The following is a 15,576-nucleotide window of genomic DNA, read 5'->3' as shown; positions in this document are numbered from 1 at the left end:
TTCATTTTCTTACTGCAATCTAGCGACTCATGTGATGTTGCATACTTAGTAACCTGAAATATCGCAATCAAATTATGGTGCGTGCTTACATGATTTTGTTTGCTTGGCGACATGTGGTTCGTCAGTTGGTGTTAAGCAGTAGCCATCCTATGTACTTGTTGATTTCCTTTTTGTTCATTCATTGTTGTAGAAGAGTCATTATCCCTGGCTGCTGTGCACGGTGATTACAGTACTGTATGGCTGTAGTTCAAGCATGCTGTGCACGGTGATTACAGTACTGTATGGCTGTAGTTCAAGCATGCTGTGCACGGTGATCTTCCCTATGCATTATGATCGCCTCTTGTCTACGGGTGGTTGAATTTTCCACAGTATATAAACCTTAAAAGCAGCACATGTTTTCCACAGTATATTACACTTATAAACCCATCTCGTTTCTGAAAGTATTTCCTCGAATCGCCTTGCAATTTCATACTGTATTTTCCACGGCAACTAAGCGATCGGCACAAAAAGATGGCAGAATCCGTTTGCATACATACACACACGCGTATTAGTTTACTACATAGTGCATCACACATACGAACTATATATTCAGTTCAGATATCTCATCCAAGATCAGGAACGAGGAGGTAGTCCTCGTCGTCGTCGTCGGGCAGCTCCACCCTCGCCTTCTTGCTCTGGCGCGCTCCGGCTGTCTTGTAGAAGCCGGCGTTGCTGGCCGGCTGCGGCGAGGCGAAGAGCTCGGGCACCTCCGCCGCGGTTCTGCCCCACTTTGGTGCCGGCGCCTGGTCGTCATACTCGTGGAACAGGTCGATGTCGGCGAACCACTCCAGCTCCTTGAACCCAAGAGGAGACGGAGAACCCTTCTGCTACAGCAAACACATGGAGACACGGTGAGATGTATCCATGGAGATAGCAGGGAGACACGTGGTTTGCCTAGCCCCTTGCCTTATCGTTAGACTCGTAGTCAGAGAACTGCAGGAGGTCCTCGACGGCCCAGCCGGACGACGGCAGGAACGGCGACGACGGCACCTCCTGCGCGGCGGCCGAGACCGGCTCCGCCCTGTGGACGGCGACGGTCGGCGGCGCCTTGGGCTTGGAGGTCGGCGGCGGCGGCGGGTGGGTGTCGGCGTGGGCGCTGCAGACGGAGCTGAAGCTGACGCGGATGCCGGTGGCGATGTAGCGCTGGTGGTTGGCGGAGAGCGTGCCCTGGACGTGGATGGAGTCGTCGCAGTCGCGGCAGAAGAGCGCCCTGTCGTCCACGCAGAAGACGAAGGCCGGCTTGTCCTGGCACACGTCGCAGCGCGGGAGGCCGGCGGCGTCGGCGGCGTCCTCGAGCGGCAGGCGCTGGTGCTTGCTGGCCAGCTTGTTGGCGGCGTGGATCTGCACGTCGCAGCGCGCGCACAGCGCCGCCTCGTCCGCGCAGCACACCACCGTCGCCGCCGCGCCCTCGCACGCGTCGCACTGGATCCTCATGCCTTGGATCCTCGTGCAGCTGATCGCACGTGCGCCGATCAGCTGCTGGTTGGGAAATGATGAGAGATGGGAGTGGAGAGGCGACGGCGAGGAACGAGCGGCGTATAAATTGGTGCGACGTGCACGGGCGCGCACGCTGGAGCTTCGTGTGGACGAGAGAGGCTCTGCGGTTGGTCACTGAGATGAGCAGTGCCTCTCGTGGCGACCGGGAATTTGATTTGGCTTCGATTTCGGGTGGACGGGGACAGCGAAATCTCGCGGGAACTGAAGGCCGGGAAATTGTGCGGTGGCACTGAGCTCTGAGCTCCCAGTTGTCACGTTGCGGACTCGCGGCATGTGGGGAGATCTTTCTCTGGTTTGCGTGCATGTACGAACGGAGGAGACGCTAGCGTCACGTCGCGCATCACGCACCGGTGTAATTGCTTGTTGTGGTACGTTCGTGATAATCGACTGGTAGGTGTGCTCTCGTACTACGATCGATCGAGGCATCGAGCGGCTTGTAGGAAAAGCCGTGCTACGTACGATCAGAGGACGGACGTGAGGCATGAGTGCAGAAAGGAACGTGGGTCATAGCCTCCTCATAGGTGCACTGTGACAGCCACCTCACAGGGTTGGGTCATTTAACTCGGTGCAGAGTTTGCTTAGGGAAATCTCGCATATTCATCGCAGGTTTAGCAGAGGTTCACCATGGACTAATGCGTTCCGTTCGTCAGGGGACGATCGCGGCTACTCACGGAAGTCTGACTGACGGTCGCTGTTTGCATCCGGCCGATGGAACGCCGATATTCTTCGGGGGACACCGTTTGAGTTGGCGACACCTGTCTCTAGCTCGAGAACCTAACGGCGTCTGAGGGGACGCATCCCCAGCCACATTTCGGGACGATATTTTGGGAACGACTCTGACTCAGATCGATCTACTGCAGAGGGAAGTTGGTGATCTAACGACATTCGTTGGTGGGGTACAACCAAAGCGCTCTTTTTTTTTTTTTTTGAACAAGGGTAGGGTCCAGAAGGACCCAGTTATTCATTAGATAAGCATGGGGTACATTTAGCAACAGGACCCCAAAGACACGGACAATTACAAACAAGACCCTGCAAATTGCAAAAAAGACCTCGAACAAAGGAAGAAGATTGCGATCGAGTCCGATTCTGCTCCCCGCTGGAACCCGCCTCGCCGGCGCCGGGGACGGCACCACTTGGGCCAGCGAGACCTCCATGACTCTGTTAGACTGTATTTACATATAACTTCTGTATATGTCTTGTATATTGTATCGTACACCTTGGTGTACCCCTTATATATATGAGATAGCCACACCCTTAACGGGTGTCGTGCAGTTTCCCAAAACCTTGTGTTTAACATGGTATCAACCCTAACCGGTTCAATGTATTCCGCTGCCGCCGCCGCGACCGCATCCACATCCGCCGCCGCCGTCGCGCCGGCTCCTGCCACGGCGCCTGCGTCGCCTTTCCTCTCTTCGCGCCCACTGGCCTCGGTCTACTCCGGCCAGGCCTCGATGGCGGGGCCTTCGTCCGATCCGCCGCTACCTCCTTCCCCGATCGCGCCATCGCAGGCCTGGGGCGCTGCGTACCCCGACCCGGCGGGTCCCTGGATGGGATCGGCGCCCTACGGGGCCCCTCCTCCGCCGACCACCGGGCCATACGGGGCCCCTCCTCCGTCGACTGCAGGGCCCTACGGGGCCTCTCCTGCGGCTGCTGCGACCAACGCCGTCGCCCCGTACGGATCGTCGTATCCGGCGGCCGCGGCTACGACGCCCTACGTCGCTGCGGCCCCGCAGTCCTACGGCGCTGCTCACAGCGGGTCGGCCTGGGCACCGACTGTGCCCTACGGTGCCCCGCCACCGCCGCTGCCCTACGGTGGATACTATCCACCTCCGATGGCCGCGTCCTACCCTGGAGCTGCTGCACCGTCCTCAACGTCGGGCCCTGGTGCATCTGCTGGATCATCCCACATGGCCTACTACACGTCGCCTCCCGTGGCTGATCATGCCGCGGCAGTTGCACCGTTCTACTTCGCGCATCTCATCCCGGTGAAGCTTACGACAGACAACTATCTGTCATGGCGTGCACAGGTGCTGCCGCTTCTCCGCAGTCGCTACCTGGAGGGCTACGTTGACGGTTCCCTGCCATGTCCTCCACCGCATCACCCGGCGTATCATGCATGGGTAGCTCAGGATCAGGCCATCCTCTCCGCGATCCAGTCATCACTCACCGAGGGGGTGTCCTCCTTAGTTCTCTTCGCTGCCACGTCTCAGGAGGCGTGGTCTGCTCTGCACACGAGCTTCGCCTCTCAGCAGCATGCGCGCGCTCACACTATTCGTACGGAGCTGGGGGAGACCAAGCTTCTTGACCTCAGCATCACCGACTATTTCAACAAGATGACGCGTCTCGATGATACATTGGCCTCCATTGGCCAGCCGCTTCGCAAGGAGGACTTCACCACCTTCGTCATGAACGGACTGGACGACGACTATGATAACCTTGCTGAAAATATCAATGGTCGTGACACTCCGCTTGAACCTCGCGATCTCTACGCCCGCCTCCTCGCCACGGAACAGCGCATCAAGTCTCGCTGCTCTAACCCGAGTTTTCTTGCTGCCAATGTTGCCGCGTGTGGCAAAGGGAAGCCCTTTAAGTCCTCCACCGGCGGCAAGTCAGTGCCTTCGGCTCCACAGACTCAGCGGCCACCTGCCGCCGCTGCCATGCCTCCAACCGGGGGTGGTCGGTGTGCCTGCTGCCCCTCATGTGGCGTTCAGCTCCCCTGTCAGCTGTGCAATATTCCAGGTCACATCGCCTCTCGCTGTCATCGCCGCTTCAAGCAGGACTTCCTCGGCATCGGCAACAATGGCAAAGGCAACGAGAAGCAGGCTGCCTTGGCCACTCATGAGCCTGCTCGCCAAGCAGGCCACACTCCATCCTATTCCATCGACCCAACTTGGTACATGGACACGGGCGCTACGAATCATCTGACAGGCGAGATGGGCAAACTTTCCATGCAAGAACCGTACCGTGGACATGATCAGATTCACACCGCCAATGGAGCAGGTATGCACATATCACATGTTGGTCAGGCCTCTCTCTTAACTCGCACACAAAAATCTCTTCATCTCCATAATGTTCTTCGAGTTCCTTCTGCTACTCGTAGCTTATTGCCTGTTCCACAACTTACTCGTGATAACAATGTTTTCACTGAGTTTCATCCTTTTTATTTTTTTATCAAGGATCGGGCCACGAGGGACGTTCTGCTTAGAGGTCGCCTGCGTGATGGACTTTATGCACTTGATCCACCATCTGCTCCTCGAGCGTTCAGCGGTGTCCGTGTTTCGCCCACTCATTGGCATGCACGGCTTGGTCATCCTGCAACTCCCATAGTTCGTAGTATCCTACATAGTCATAATCTTCCCATTGTGTCCAATAAAGATGCTGCCACAGTCTGTGATGCCTGTCAGCAAGGCAAGAGTCATCAACTTTCGTTTTCAGATTCGAGTCATGTCGTTAAAACTCCACTTGAGCTTATTTTTTCTGATGTATGGGGGCATGCCCAAACTTCTGTGAGTGGTCATAATTATTATGTCAGTTTTATTGATGCTTATAGTCGATTTACATGGCTTTACCTTATCAAGCGTAAATCTGACGTGTTTGATGTGTTCCTCCAATTTCAAGCTCATGTTGAGCGTCTTCTCAAGCATAAGATTATCCATGTTCAGACCGATTGGGGGGGGGGGTGAGTATCACAACCTCAATTCTTTTTTTAATAAGCTTGGAATTTCACATCGCGTGTCTTGTCCTCATACACATCAGCAGAATGGCACGGCTGAACGTAAGCATCGTCACATTGTTGAAACTGGTCTCACTTTACTTGCCCATGCATCGGTACCTTTTAGGTTTTGGAGTGATGCGTTTTCCACTGCCTGTTTTCTCATAAATAGGCTTCCTACACGACTCCTTGGAATGAAAACACCGCTTGAACTGTTGCTTAATGAGTCTCCGGATTATACCTTTCTCAAAAATTTTGGCTGTGCTTGCTGGCCTCATCTTCGTCCATATAATAAGCGCAAGCTTGAGTTTCGATCCAAACTTTGTGTTTTTCTTGGGTATAGCTCTCTTCATAAAGGGTACAAGTGTCTCCACATTCCATCTAACCGTGTCTACATCTCGCGTGATGTTGTGTTTGATGAGAATGTATTCCCGTTCTCGTCTTTCTCCATCACTCCTGCACCTCCAGTTCCATCTTCATCTACCACTTCTCCCCTGCCTGCTCAATTTGTTGATGTTGCATACTCTCCTGCGTTGTTGCCTAATCATGCTGCAGGTACAGGTCGTGGAGCTCGTCTTGAGTTACTGGATGAACAGGAGGAGCCGTCAGGTGCACCTGGCTTGGTGCCTGGTGCCATGCATGCGCCATGCATGCCTCCCGCGCGACCGGGGTCGGCAGCCCCGGCCTCACCCGCACGACCGGGGTCGGCTGCCGCACCAGCTCTTCCCAGGCTGGAATCGCCTGGGCATCAAGGTGTCGCCCCCGACTCACCTGGGCTGGCCTCAAATGGGTCGGCCGTGGATGGCGTGGAGCAGCCGGCCTCCCCTGGGCTGGAGTCGCCCGGGCTGGTTTCCCCTGGACCAGCCTCGCCTGGGCCCGGATCGCCTGGGCTGGTGTCGCCTGCCTCTGTGCCGTCGTCTGGCCCTGCCTCGTCACTGCCTTCGTCGTCTGATGCCTCGCCGGTCTCTCTGGTTCCGTCACGACCGGCTGCTGCTGCTCAGAGGCCACACACGCGCAGCAGGTCTGGCATTTTCTGTCCCAAGCAACGCAAAGATGGGACGGTGGCGTGGCTTGCAGCCTGTATTGCTCATCTCAAGGAAGATCCTTCGGCTGAACCGCGTCATTTTCAGGCTGCCCTTGGGATCCCTCATTGGCGACAGGCTATGGAACGAGAGTTTCAAGCGTTATTGACAAATGGTACATGGCAACTTGTTCCTCCGGTCTCTGGTGTTAATGTCATTGACTCCAAGTGGGTCTTCAAAGTTAAAAGGCATGCTGATGGTTCTATTGAACGCTATAAGGCACGGTTAGTGGCGAAAGGGTTCAAACAACGGTATGGTCTTGACTATGAGGATACATATAGTCCGGTGATCAAACCAACGACTATCCGACTTCTGTTATCCTTGGCTGTTACTCGAGGCTGGTTTCTTCGTCAGCTGGATGTTCAGAATGCCTTTTTGCATGGAGTTCTGGATGAGGAGGTTTACATGCGTCAGCCACCAGGATTTGTGGATTCTGCTCGCCCCCATCATCTGTGCCGTCTGGTCAAGGCGCTCTATGGGCTGAAGCAGGCTCCTCGTGCCTGGCATGCCAGGTTGGGCTCTATTCTTCGGTCCCTGGGCTTTGTTCCTTCCACTGCTGATACGTCACTCTTCCTTCTGCATCGGCCTGAGGTGACGATGTATCTGCTGGTGTATGTTGATGATATTATTCTCATCAGCTCATCTGATGCTGCTGCTGATCGTCTCATCTCCTCCTTGAGTGGTGATTTTGCGGTGAAGGATTTAGGCACGTTGCATTACTTCCTTGGCTTGGAAGTCTCTCGTTCTCCTGCTGGTTTGACACTCACCCAACATAAGTACTCCATGGATTTGCTGCGCAAGGCAGGTATGCTACAGTGTAAACATGCCATGACTCCTATGTCTGCTACTGATCGTTTGTCTGCATTTGATGGAGATCCTCTCACTTCGGATGACTCTACTGAGTATCGTAGTATTGTTGGTGGTCTGCAGTATCTGACCATCACTCGGCCTGACATCTCATATGCAGTCAATCGTGTTTGTCAGTTTCTTCATGCTCCTCGGACTACTCACTGGTCAGCGGTGAAGCGTATTCTTCGTTATGTACGCCTCACTGCAGCATATGGTTTACTTCTTCAGCCAGCGCCGTCTTTTGCACTTTCAACTTTTTCAGATGCAGACTGGGCTGGTAATCCAGATGACAGGCGATCCACGGGGGGACATGCTGTCTTCTTTGGTCCTAACTTGATCGCCTGGGCTGCTCGCAAACAAGCTACAGTGTCCAGGAGTAGCACTGAAGCAGAATATAAAGCTGTTGCAAATGCTACAGCTGAGATCATATGGGTACAGTCCTTATTGAGAGAGTTGGGAGTTCCTCAAATTCAGCCGCCTGTCCTTTGGTGTGATAACATTGGAGCTACATATCTCTCATCTAATCCAGTGTTTCATGCTCGGACAAAGCACATAGAAGTTGACTATCATTTTGTACGGGAACGTGTTGCACAGAAGCTACTCCACATCAAGTTCATCTCCTCCAAAGATCAACTTGCTGACATTTTCACGAAGCCTCTTCCACAACCTCAGTTTGTAGGCTGCAGGCGCAATCTTAACATACTTTGTACTTCAGGGCATAGTTAAGATTGAGGGAGGGTGTTAGACTGTATTTACATATAGCTTCTGTATATGTCTTGTATATTGTATCGTACACCTTGGTGTACCCCTTATATATATATGAGATAGCCACACCCTTAACGGGTGTCGTGCAGTTTCCCAAAACCTTGTGTTTAACAGACTCCATGCCATGGACTCCACCGTGAAGCAGTCCTGCCTCCCCTTTGGCTCCATGGCCGGGAGGAATGCAAATGGTCGCCCTTCGACCTGAGGATACGGCGGCTTGTCGGAATCAACCGGGCAGCGACCAGCAAGGGCGCCACAATTTCTCCAAATCCACCGCCGAGTGAGCTCACGAACTCCATCAGCGACATCCAGCTTCCCTTGTGACCACCTCCAGCGCTCCATCACCGCGATGGAAGCAGCAGCAGGCGGCACGCTGGAGGCCCTCCAGCAGATCAGGGCCGGACAATCTCGCTGGAAGCTCAGATCCAGCGAGAACACCCACCAGAGACTCGAGCCCCGCCGCGCCATCCCACCTCTTCCCTTGCCGCCACCATGACGGCTAGAAGCAAGACGGGAGAACACCAGAGCGGCTCGAACTGAGGCAGCCACGCGCTTATTGGGGGAGCTAGCGTCGGATCCGCCGCCTCCCTTTTGCCTCCACCAAGGAGACGAAGCAGAAGACGAGGTCGACAGCCACCGAACGCTGCGCGAGCGACGGCGGCCAACACTCCATCGGCATCACGCCAGACCAGCACAAGGCCGAATACCACCACAACAACAAAAAACCTACCATTAGTATATACAGGAGGATCCCGAGCGCCTCACCCATGCCAACTGCAGCCGGCGGCGCCGACGGAAGCGGCAGAGGATCGGGCTGGGTCACTCCGCTCTGCTGCTCTACTTTTCGCCCCTCCTGAACAGTAATATCCGATCGGGCTGGGTCATGTTACCAAAGCGCTCTTTCGTTCGTGCCCACACAAACACAAGCGGCCCAAGCGGCTCAATCCTACGCCATGATTCATCGCTCGCTTGAGCTCTCGTCTCGCTTCTAAAAATACTCTCGCCTCACCTTACGTTCGCCGCGGGGACGAGCAGCTCCGGCAGGATAGCCGTGGAGGAGGCGGAGCCAGCCCCTGCCCCGTCCAGGGTGTGACGCCACCTAGCCGCTGCCCCGTCCAATTGCTGCTTGCATTTGGTCTTGCTGTACGAATTTCTTCAGAGTAACAACAAAAAAGCTCTGTGTGACTGAACTAGTGTTCTACTATGTTGTGGTTCTGCTGTAGAAGCTCTGTTGTTACTCTAGTTCTGCTGAATTGATCAGATTTGAATGGTACTTGTACATGTGCAGAGTTGAACAGACTTAAATGGCAAATGCTCATGCTTTCTTGAATGTTTGTTATGACAGAAAAATAGTTCCAGTAAACTACTTGTGCCTATGCAGAAAAGAACAAACAATTTGTGTGTGTGTGTGTAGAATCGAAGAGAACTGAATTGAACGCAACTGATCGGCAACTTAAATGTAGATGTTTGACAACATTCGGCATAATGTGAAAGGTGCATAATCCATGTCATGCTTCTGCAAACACTTCCCCAACGGCCTTTTCCATTGCAACATCTTGATCTGTATAAAATGTTTTAGGCCCCTTCCCTTTATGAGCTATTAGAAAGGCCTCAAACAACCACTTGAAGGACGCAAATGTTTCATCATACATGAGTGCAGCACCATAAACTACAATTTCTCTAAAATGATTGAAACCGAGGGAACTTTGTTAAATAATCCCTTTTGTCTTCTGATCGAAGACCCTCATTTGCACAAACAAATCTACATGATATAATCTTGCCATCTCTTAGCCTTTTGTTTGTATACCTTTTTCTTGCTTCAAATCCTTTCTGTCTACTGTAGGTAAGCCAAAATGACCAAACCTCATCTGAATTCCATGCCAACATGAGGTACGAAACTAGGCAACACTACTCTGTAATATAAAAATAACATGAACATTAGACTTGTGGAAGTGTATAGAAAATATTGGGAGTAATACCTTCGGAAAAAGATTATTACAAGAGAATAAGCAAACAGTAGTGGTGATTGGGACCAACAGGGATTAGGTGCTAAGGTAATTCTACAAAATACAGAACATGGTAATGAGTCATAAGTATTACTCCATGCCTTGGAAATAATCACATGAGGACAACAATGTATCTCTTGAATCTACAGATTTCACTACTATGCAGGGAATCACTACAGATTTCACACTGTGTCGAACTTCAGGAGGACAAGAAAAAAATCAGGAAAATTTACTTATTGGAATTAGAATCATGGTGTGCTGTGTTAGTCTCGTTTTCCACCTAGGTTGCTTCTTCCATCAAAAAAAGGGGTTCCTGATCAGAGTTCAGCAGGCTGCTCTTCCATGAGAAAAAGGAAAAAACGATCAAGTTCTAAAATAATGGGATGCTGGAACGTCGATCAATTTTATTCATGTGTTAAGCGTCGAGAGAAAGGACTGTGGAGACTTACCTGAGATTGGCGTTGGCGAGCAGAGTAGCAGTCCCCGCCGGGCGCCAGCAATCTCCTTCCGGTGAACTTTGCCGCCGTTTCTGTAATCCTCGCGCCTTTTTCTGTGGCCTCTAGCGCCCTTTTCCCCTCACTTCCCTCGCTTGCGTCGCGTTGGGCCGCATGGGCCGGTAGTTTTGCTGGCGAACTGAGCGACAGAGCCCGTTCTACGTTCTTGCCATCGGATGGCCAACGGATGGCGCGGGGCGTACTACTTCCCTCTGCAGTAGATCGATTAAGTCAGAGGATCTCGTTCCATATTTTGAGGCCAAGGAAGGTGAGGTGTGATGTGTCATGTCTGCGCCGAACGTGCACTCAACACCAAACACGGGCCTAAGTTTCACGTCGAGTTCGTTTTCAAAGAGCGTCATGGACGTAACCCAAGGACATCATCGTCCATGGAGCGGAGATGAGGCCACCAAACAGCCTTGCACGGAGCGCTCTGCCGGAGTGGCACAACGCATCCGAGCCATGAAAAGCAGGCAAACGTCCTTCCCAAACTTCTCATGCTTTTTTCGTAATAAAATAAATAAAGACAGAGTCTAAATTTTTTTTTTGGAGCACTCTAGGAATTTATGAGTGTGAGCGCATGGAATGACAGATTCACGTTCACACTGAAGGCCCGGTCTACCGACCGGCGAGTTCCTCTACGCCATTCATAGCTCCTGGTGCTCATTTGTACATGCAGGAACGCTTTTTGGATCAAATTTTTTGAGACGCTTGGACCACTGAGTTACAGACCGATCAGCTGAATTCTCGAATTAAGGCCAATTGGGATTTTGCAGTGGATTCGATGGGTCCGCTCAACATGTCACCCGTCTCGCCGCATTGATGAACAGAGGTTGACGCTGAGTACCAGCTTCAGCCACAGCCTCGCAGATGTCTGCACGGACAGGTTGTAATTTGGGCCCGGCGACGAGCGGAGAAGTTGAGAACCATGTCGAGGTTCGTGAGCTTCACACTGAAATGAAGGTATATCCAGAATTGTCGATGTGGGGCACCTGAATGCTTTGAGCCTCTCGTTTCAAAGTATCAGTGAAATTCGACGAGCCTCGCCTCGTCCAGAATTTCCCAGGCTCGGATTCGTAACAACCGTCGTTTTTTTTTGAAAGGACAAACAGTCGTTGTTGGGGCCATGTCGGCACAGTCCGTGGCATCAGTTCGTTTCGGTGCCATGCAATTAACACAGAGCGCCGTTACGAAAATTAAACGTGCCGTCCAGTTGATTTGGACCTGGTTTGGTTTTTTTTTGACGTGGAACACCATGCATTCCATTAGCTAGTGGGCTCGATCAAATCGGCGGCCACAACACCCATTACATCAGAGGGCAAGCCAGTGAGCCAAACCACGTTGACTTCCTGGTTCTAGCCTCACACCACGACCAGCAAGCAAGTGTGCTGGCACATTACACTCACGGGGACAAAAAATAACCTTGTATTCAATAAAACCCATACAAAGCAGAAACTTTGTCTCACGGAATAGAGTCCCCAGTCTTGCACGATCCGCAGAAGTTGAGCCGAGAGCTTGACTTAAGACCAGGCAGTCTGTACTGAAGATAACTCGTCCCATTCCAAAATCCTCCGCCAAATGTAATGCTTTCAAAAGGGCCATTGTTTCCGCTTGCAGAGGTTCAGAAAAATTTGTTAGCTTGCCCGCCGCAGCAAACAAGACATCACCGGACGCGTCCCGAGCAATACATCCCCACCCTCCCATTCTACTGTCGGCAATAAAAGTTGCATCCGTATTGATCATCACCCAATCAGCGGGAGGGACTTTCCAACTTGGTTTTGTTCTCGCAGAGGGCTTATGCTCTGAAATATTTGTATGCTGCCATTCAGTAATCATCTCTGAAACTTGGCTTACGAGGGAGCTGGGCATAAGTCGATGTTCGCCGTGTCTGATTCTATTCCTTTCTGACCACCAGCGCCACAACAGATAAATAATCATCAGTTTATCCTTTTCTGGCATAGTCAGTACCTTTTCTAGGACTTCCAGCGGCGTGGAAGCCTGCATTAGAATGCATCGTTGTTGCTCTAAACCTGCCTCCCTCCAAATGGCTTTGACATGCTTACAACGGAAGAAAAAATGCCCTCCATCCTCAAACAAATGGGCACAAACAGCACATCGCGTGTCAAGCTGAACACCTCTCCTCTCAATATTCATATGCAACGGGTGACTATTGTGTGCAAAACGCCACATGAAATGATGAATTTTCCCAGGGCAATTCACACGCCAAATGCCAGACCAGGCTGCTTTCTTCCAAGCTGAGTTATCAGTATTTTCACCCCTTGGTCTGATTAGTCGTCTGTTACACATCTCGGTGTGTACCCGGTAAGCAGAGCGGACAGAAAACAGACCCCTTGTATCATAGTGCCAAGCGATAAAATCGTCGTGCTGCTCACAGAATGGAATGGACAATATTGCTTCTGCATCAGGTTGTATGAACGTTTGTCGAACCAACTGCTCATCCCATGCAGACGACACCGGATCAATTAGCTTCGAGACTCTGATCAGCAGATGAGGACCTTGTCTAGTCAGCGGCTGCCTGGAATGGTCTCTCGGGATCCATGGGTCAGACCAAATCCTAATGTTCTCTCCTGTCCCCACCCTCCAGATGTAACCTTCCTTTACAACTTCCAGTCCTCTGAGAATACTTCTCCACGTATAGCTCATGTTGGCCATTGGAGTAGCCGCGAGAATGTCACATTCAGGAAAATATTTAGCTTTCAGCACCCTAACGCAAAGCGAATCAGGCGATTGAATCAGACGCCAAGCCTGCCGAGCGAGCAATGATATATTAAAGGAATATAGATCCCGGAAGCCCAACCCGCCTTCCTCCTTGGATAGCTTCATTTTTTCCCATCCAACCCAATGCATTTTCTCCTCCTCAGTCTGCTGCGACCACCAATATTTGCAGATCATTTTACTTAACTCCTCACACAGCCCTTTTGTAAGATCAAAACAACTCATGGCGTAAGACGGAATGGCTTGGGCCACTGACTTTATCAAGATCTCTTTCCCTTTCATTGACAGAAACCTCTCAAGCCAGCCCTGTATTCTCAACCACAAACGATCCTTGATATATTCGAAGCACTGTGAAACAGATCGGCCAACGTACATTGGAAGGCCTAGATACTTCCCGTCGGTAGTCTCCTGTTGAAGCCCCAGTGCAAGCATCACTGCATCCTTTGCAGCAACCTTGGTATTCCTACTGAACATTATAGATGACTTGTCTCGATTTATCATCTGTCCGGAGCCTGCTTCATATGCTTGCAGAATACGATTGACCTCAGACGCACCTTCAGCAGTGGCCTCAAACAACAGCAAGGAATCATCGGCGAAAAGGAGATGGGTAACCGTTGGAGCCGTCGAAGCCACCTGGATACCTCTCAAACTACCCGCCTGCTCCGCTTGCTGTAGCAGCGCCGAAAAACCCTCCGCACACAGCAGAAAAAGATACGGGGATATAGGATCCCCTTGCCTCAAGCCTCTCCCTGGTACAATCATCTCAGTATAATAATTATTTATCTTGAACTTATAGGAAACCGAACGGATGCACTTAGAAATAAGCTGCACAAAAGCATCACAAAATCCCAGCTGATGTAGGATCCTCTCCAGAAAGTCCCACTCGACACGATCGTAAGCTTTACTCATATCCAGTTTCAATGCTGCATAGCCAATGGCCCCAGTCCTTTTCCTTTTCAAGAAGTGTGACATCTCGTATGCTAGCAGCGTGTTGTCAGAAATCAGCCTCCCCGGAACAAAAGCGCTCTGATTATCCGAAATGATTTCCCCCAATATTTGTTTCAACCGGTTTGCAATAACTTTTGACACAAGCTTGTACACAATGTTGCATAAGCTAATAGGGCGTAAGTCTTTCAAATTACTTGGGTTCTTTACCTTTGGGATTAGTACTACGATGGTGTCGTTCCATCCGTCCGGTATACTGCCGCCATGCAACACATTCAGTACTTCTTGTACCACGTTATCACCCACCAGCTGCCAATATTTCTTGTAAAAGAGGGCTGGCAAACCATCAGCTCCTGGCGCTTTAAGATCACCGATGCTATCCAAAGCTTGTTTTACTTCCTCAGCCTTGAACTCAGCCATTAAGAACTCATTCATCTGCTCGGTGACCTTAGGATTGATGATATTAATGAAATCACCATGCGAAGAACCTGCTACAGAGGTAAACAAGGAAGAATAATAGTTAGTCACAAGAGCCTTTAAAGCCTCCTCTCCCTCCACCAATACGCCATCCTCCCTCCGCAAATGTCTGATTGTATTACTTCTCTTCCTTTCAGTCGCGTAAGCTTGGAAAAATTTGGTATTGCGATCACCCTGGGTCAACCAGTTAACATGCGCGCGTTGCTTCCAGAGAATGTCCTACTGCTCCTCTAATCGGCTCAACTTGAAACGCAACACTTGCTCATGGTGAATATTATGATGGCTTAGATTCTTCCTCCTGCACTCTCCAAATCTCGTTTCAGTTTTTTTATTCTCTTTGCTAGATCCCCCAAAACCGACCTGCTCCACTCATCTAATTCAGCGACCACCAGCTTTAGGCATTCCTGAACACCCAACATGCCCCTAGCCTTAGCCAGATCCCATGCATTTTGTACCCTAACATCACAGTCCTCCTCCATTAACCATCTTGCTTCAAACCTTTTCACTGGATCTGTCATACTGTTCCGCCTCATTGTCCTTCCACCCTCCAGGTCCAAGATAACAGGTCTATGATATGAATGTTTTGGATCCCCGTTCACCACTTTATATCCCGGTGTAGGATCGAAAGTATGTCTAGAGGGGGGGTGATTAGACTACTTGATCAAATAAAAACTTAACCTTTTCCCAATTTTAGTTCTTGGCAGATTTTAGCTATTTTAGGACAAGTCAAGCAATCATCACACAATTCAAGCAAGCATGCAAAGAGTATATTGGCAGAGGAAAGTAAAGCATGCAACTTGCAAGAATGTAAGGGAAGGGTTTGGAGAATTCAAACGCAATTGGAGACATGGATGTTTTTCCCGTGGTTCGGATAGGTGGTGCTATCCTACATCCACGTTGATGGAGACTTCAACCCACAAAGGGTAACGATTGCGAGAGTCCACACAGGGCTCCACCCACAAAGGGTAACGGTT

At 51.1% G+C, this 15,576-nt stretch overlaps 1 protein-coding gene across 1 annotated transcript; it reads right to left on the bottom strand.

The window, feature by feature from the left end:
• Positions 1–349: 349 nt before the first annotated feature.
• LOC119355721 (B-box zinc finger protein 24-like) lies at positions 350–1,647 on the bottom strand. The gene is made up of 2 exons (XM_037622573.1): positions 946–1,647; positions 350–863 (listed from the first exon to the last, which is right to left on the bottom strand). Exons 1-2 carry the CDS (start codon positions 1,471–1,473, stop codon positions 603–605), a joined length of 789 nt encoding a protein of 262 aa, XP_037478470.1. The 5' UTR covers positions 1,474–1,647; the 3' UTR covers positions 350–602.
• Positions 1,648–15,576: the final 13,929 nt, after the last annotated feature.

This window comes from Triticum dicoccoides, chromosome 2A (genome assembly GCF_002162155.2).
Source record: "Triticum dicoccoides isolate Atlit2015 ecotype Zavitan chromosome 2A, WEW_v2.0, whole genome shotgun sequence".
In the NCBI taxonomy this organism is placed as follows: domain Eukaryota; kingdom Viridiplantae; phylum Streptophyta; class Magnoliopsida; order Poales; family Poaceae; genus Triticum; species Triticum dicoccoides.
The sequence above is the reverse complement of the archived record's forward strand: the minus strand, read 5'-3'. Positions and strand labels throughout refer to the sequence as shown.

Coding starts and splice junctions, on each gene's coding strand:
- LOC119355721 (XM_037622573.1), bottom strand. CDS start 1,473: ATGAGGATCCAGTGCGACGCGTGCGAGGGCGCGGCGGCGACGGTGGTG. Junction 864..945: donor ACTACGAGTCTAACGATAAG/GCAAGGGGCTAG, acceptor TTGCTGTAGCAG/AAGGGTTCTCCGTCTCCTCT.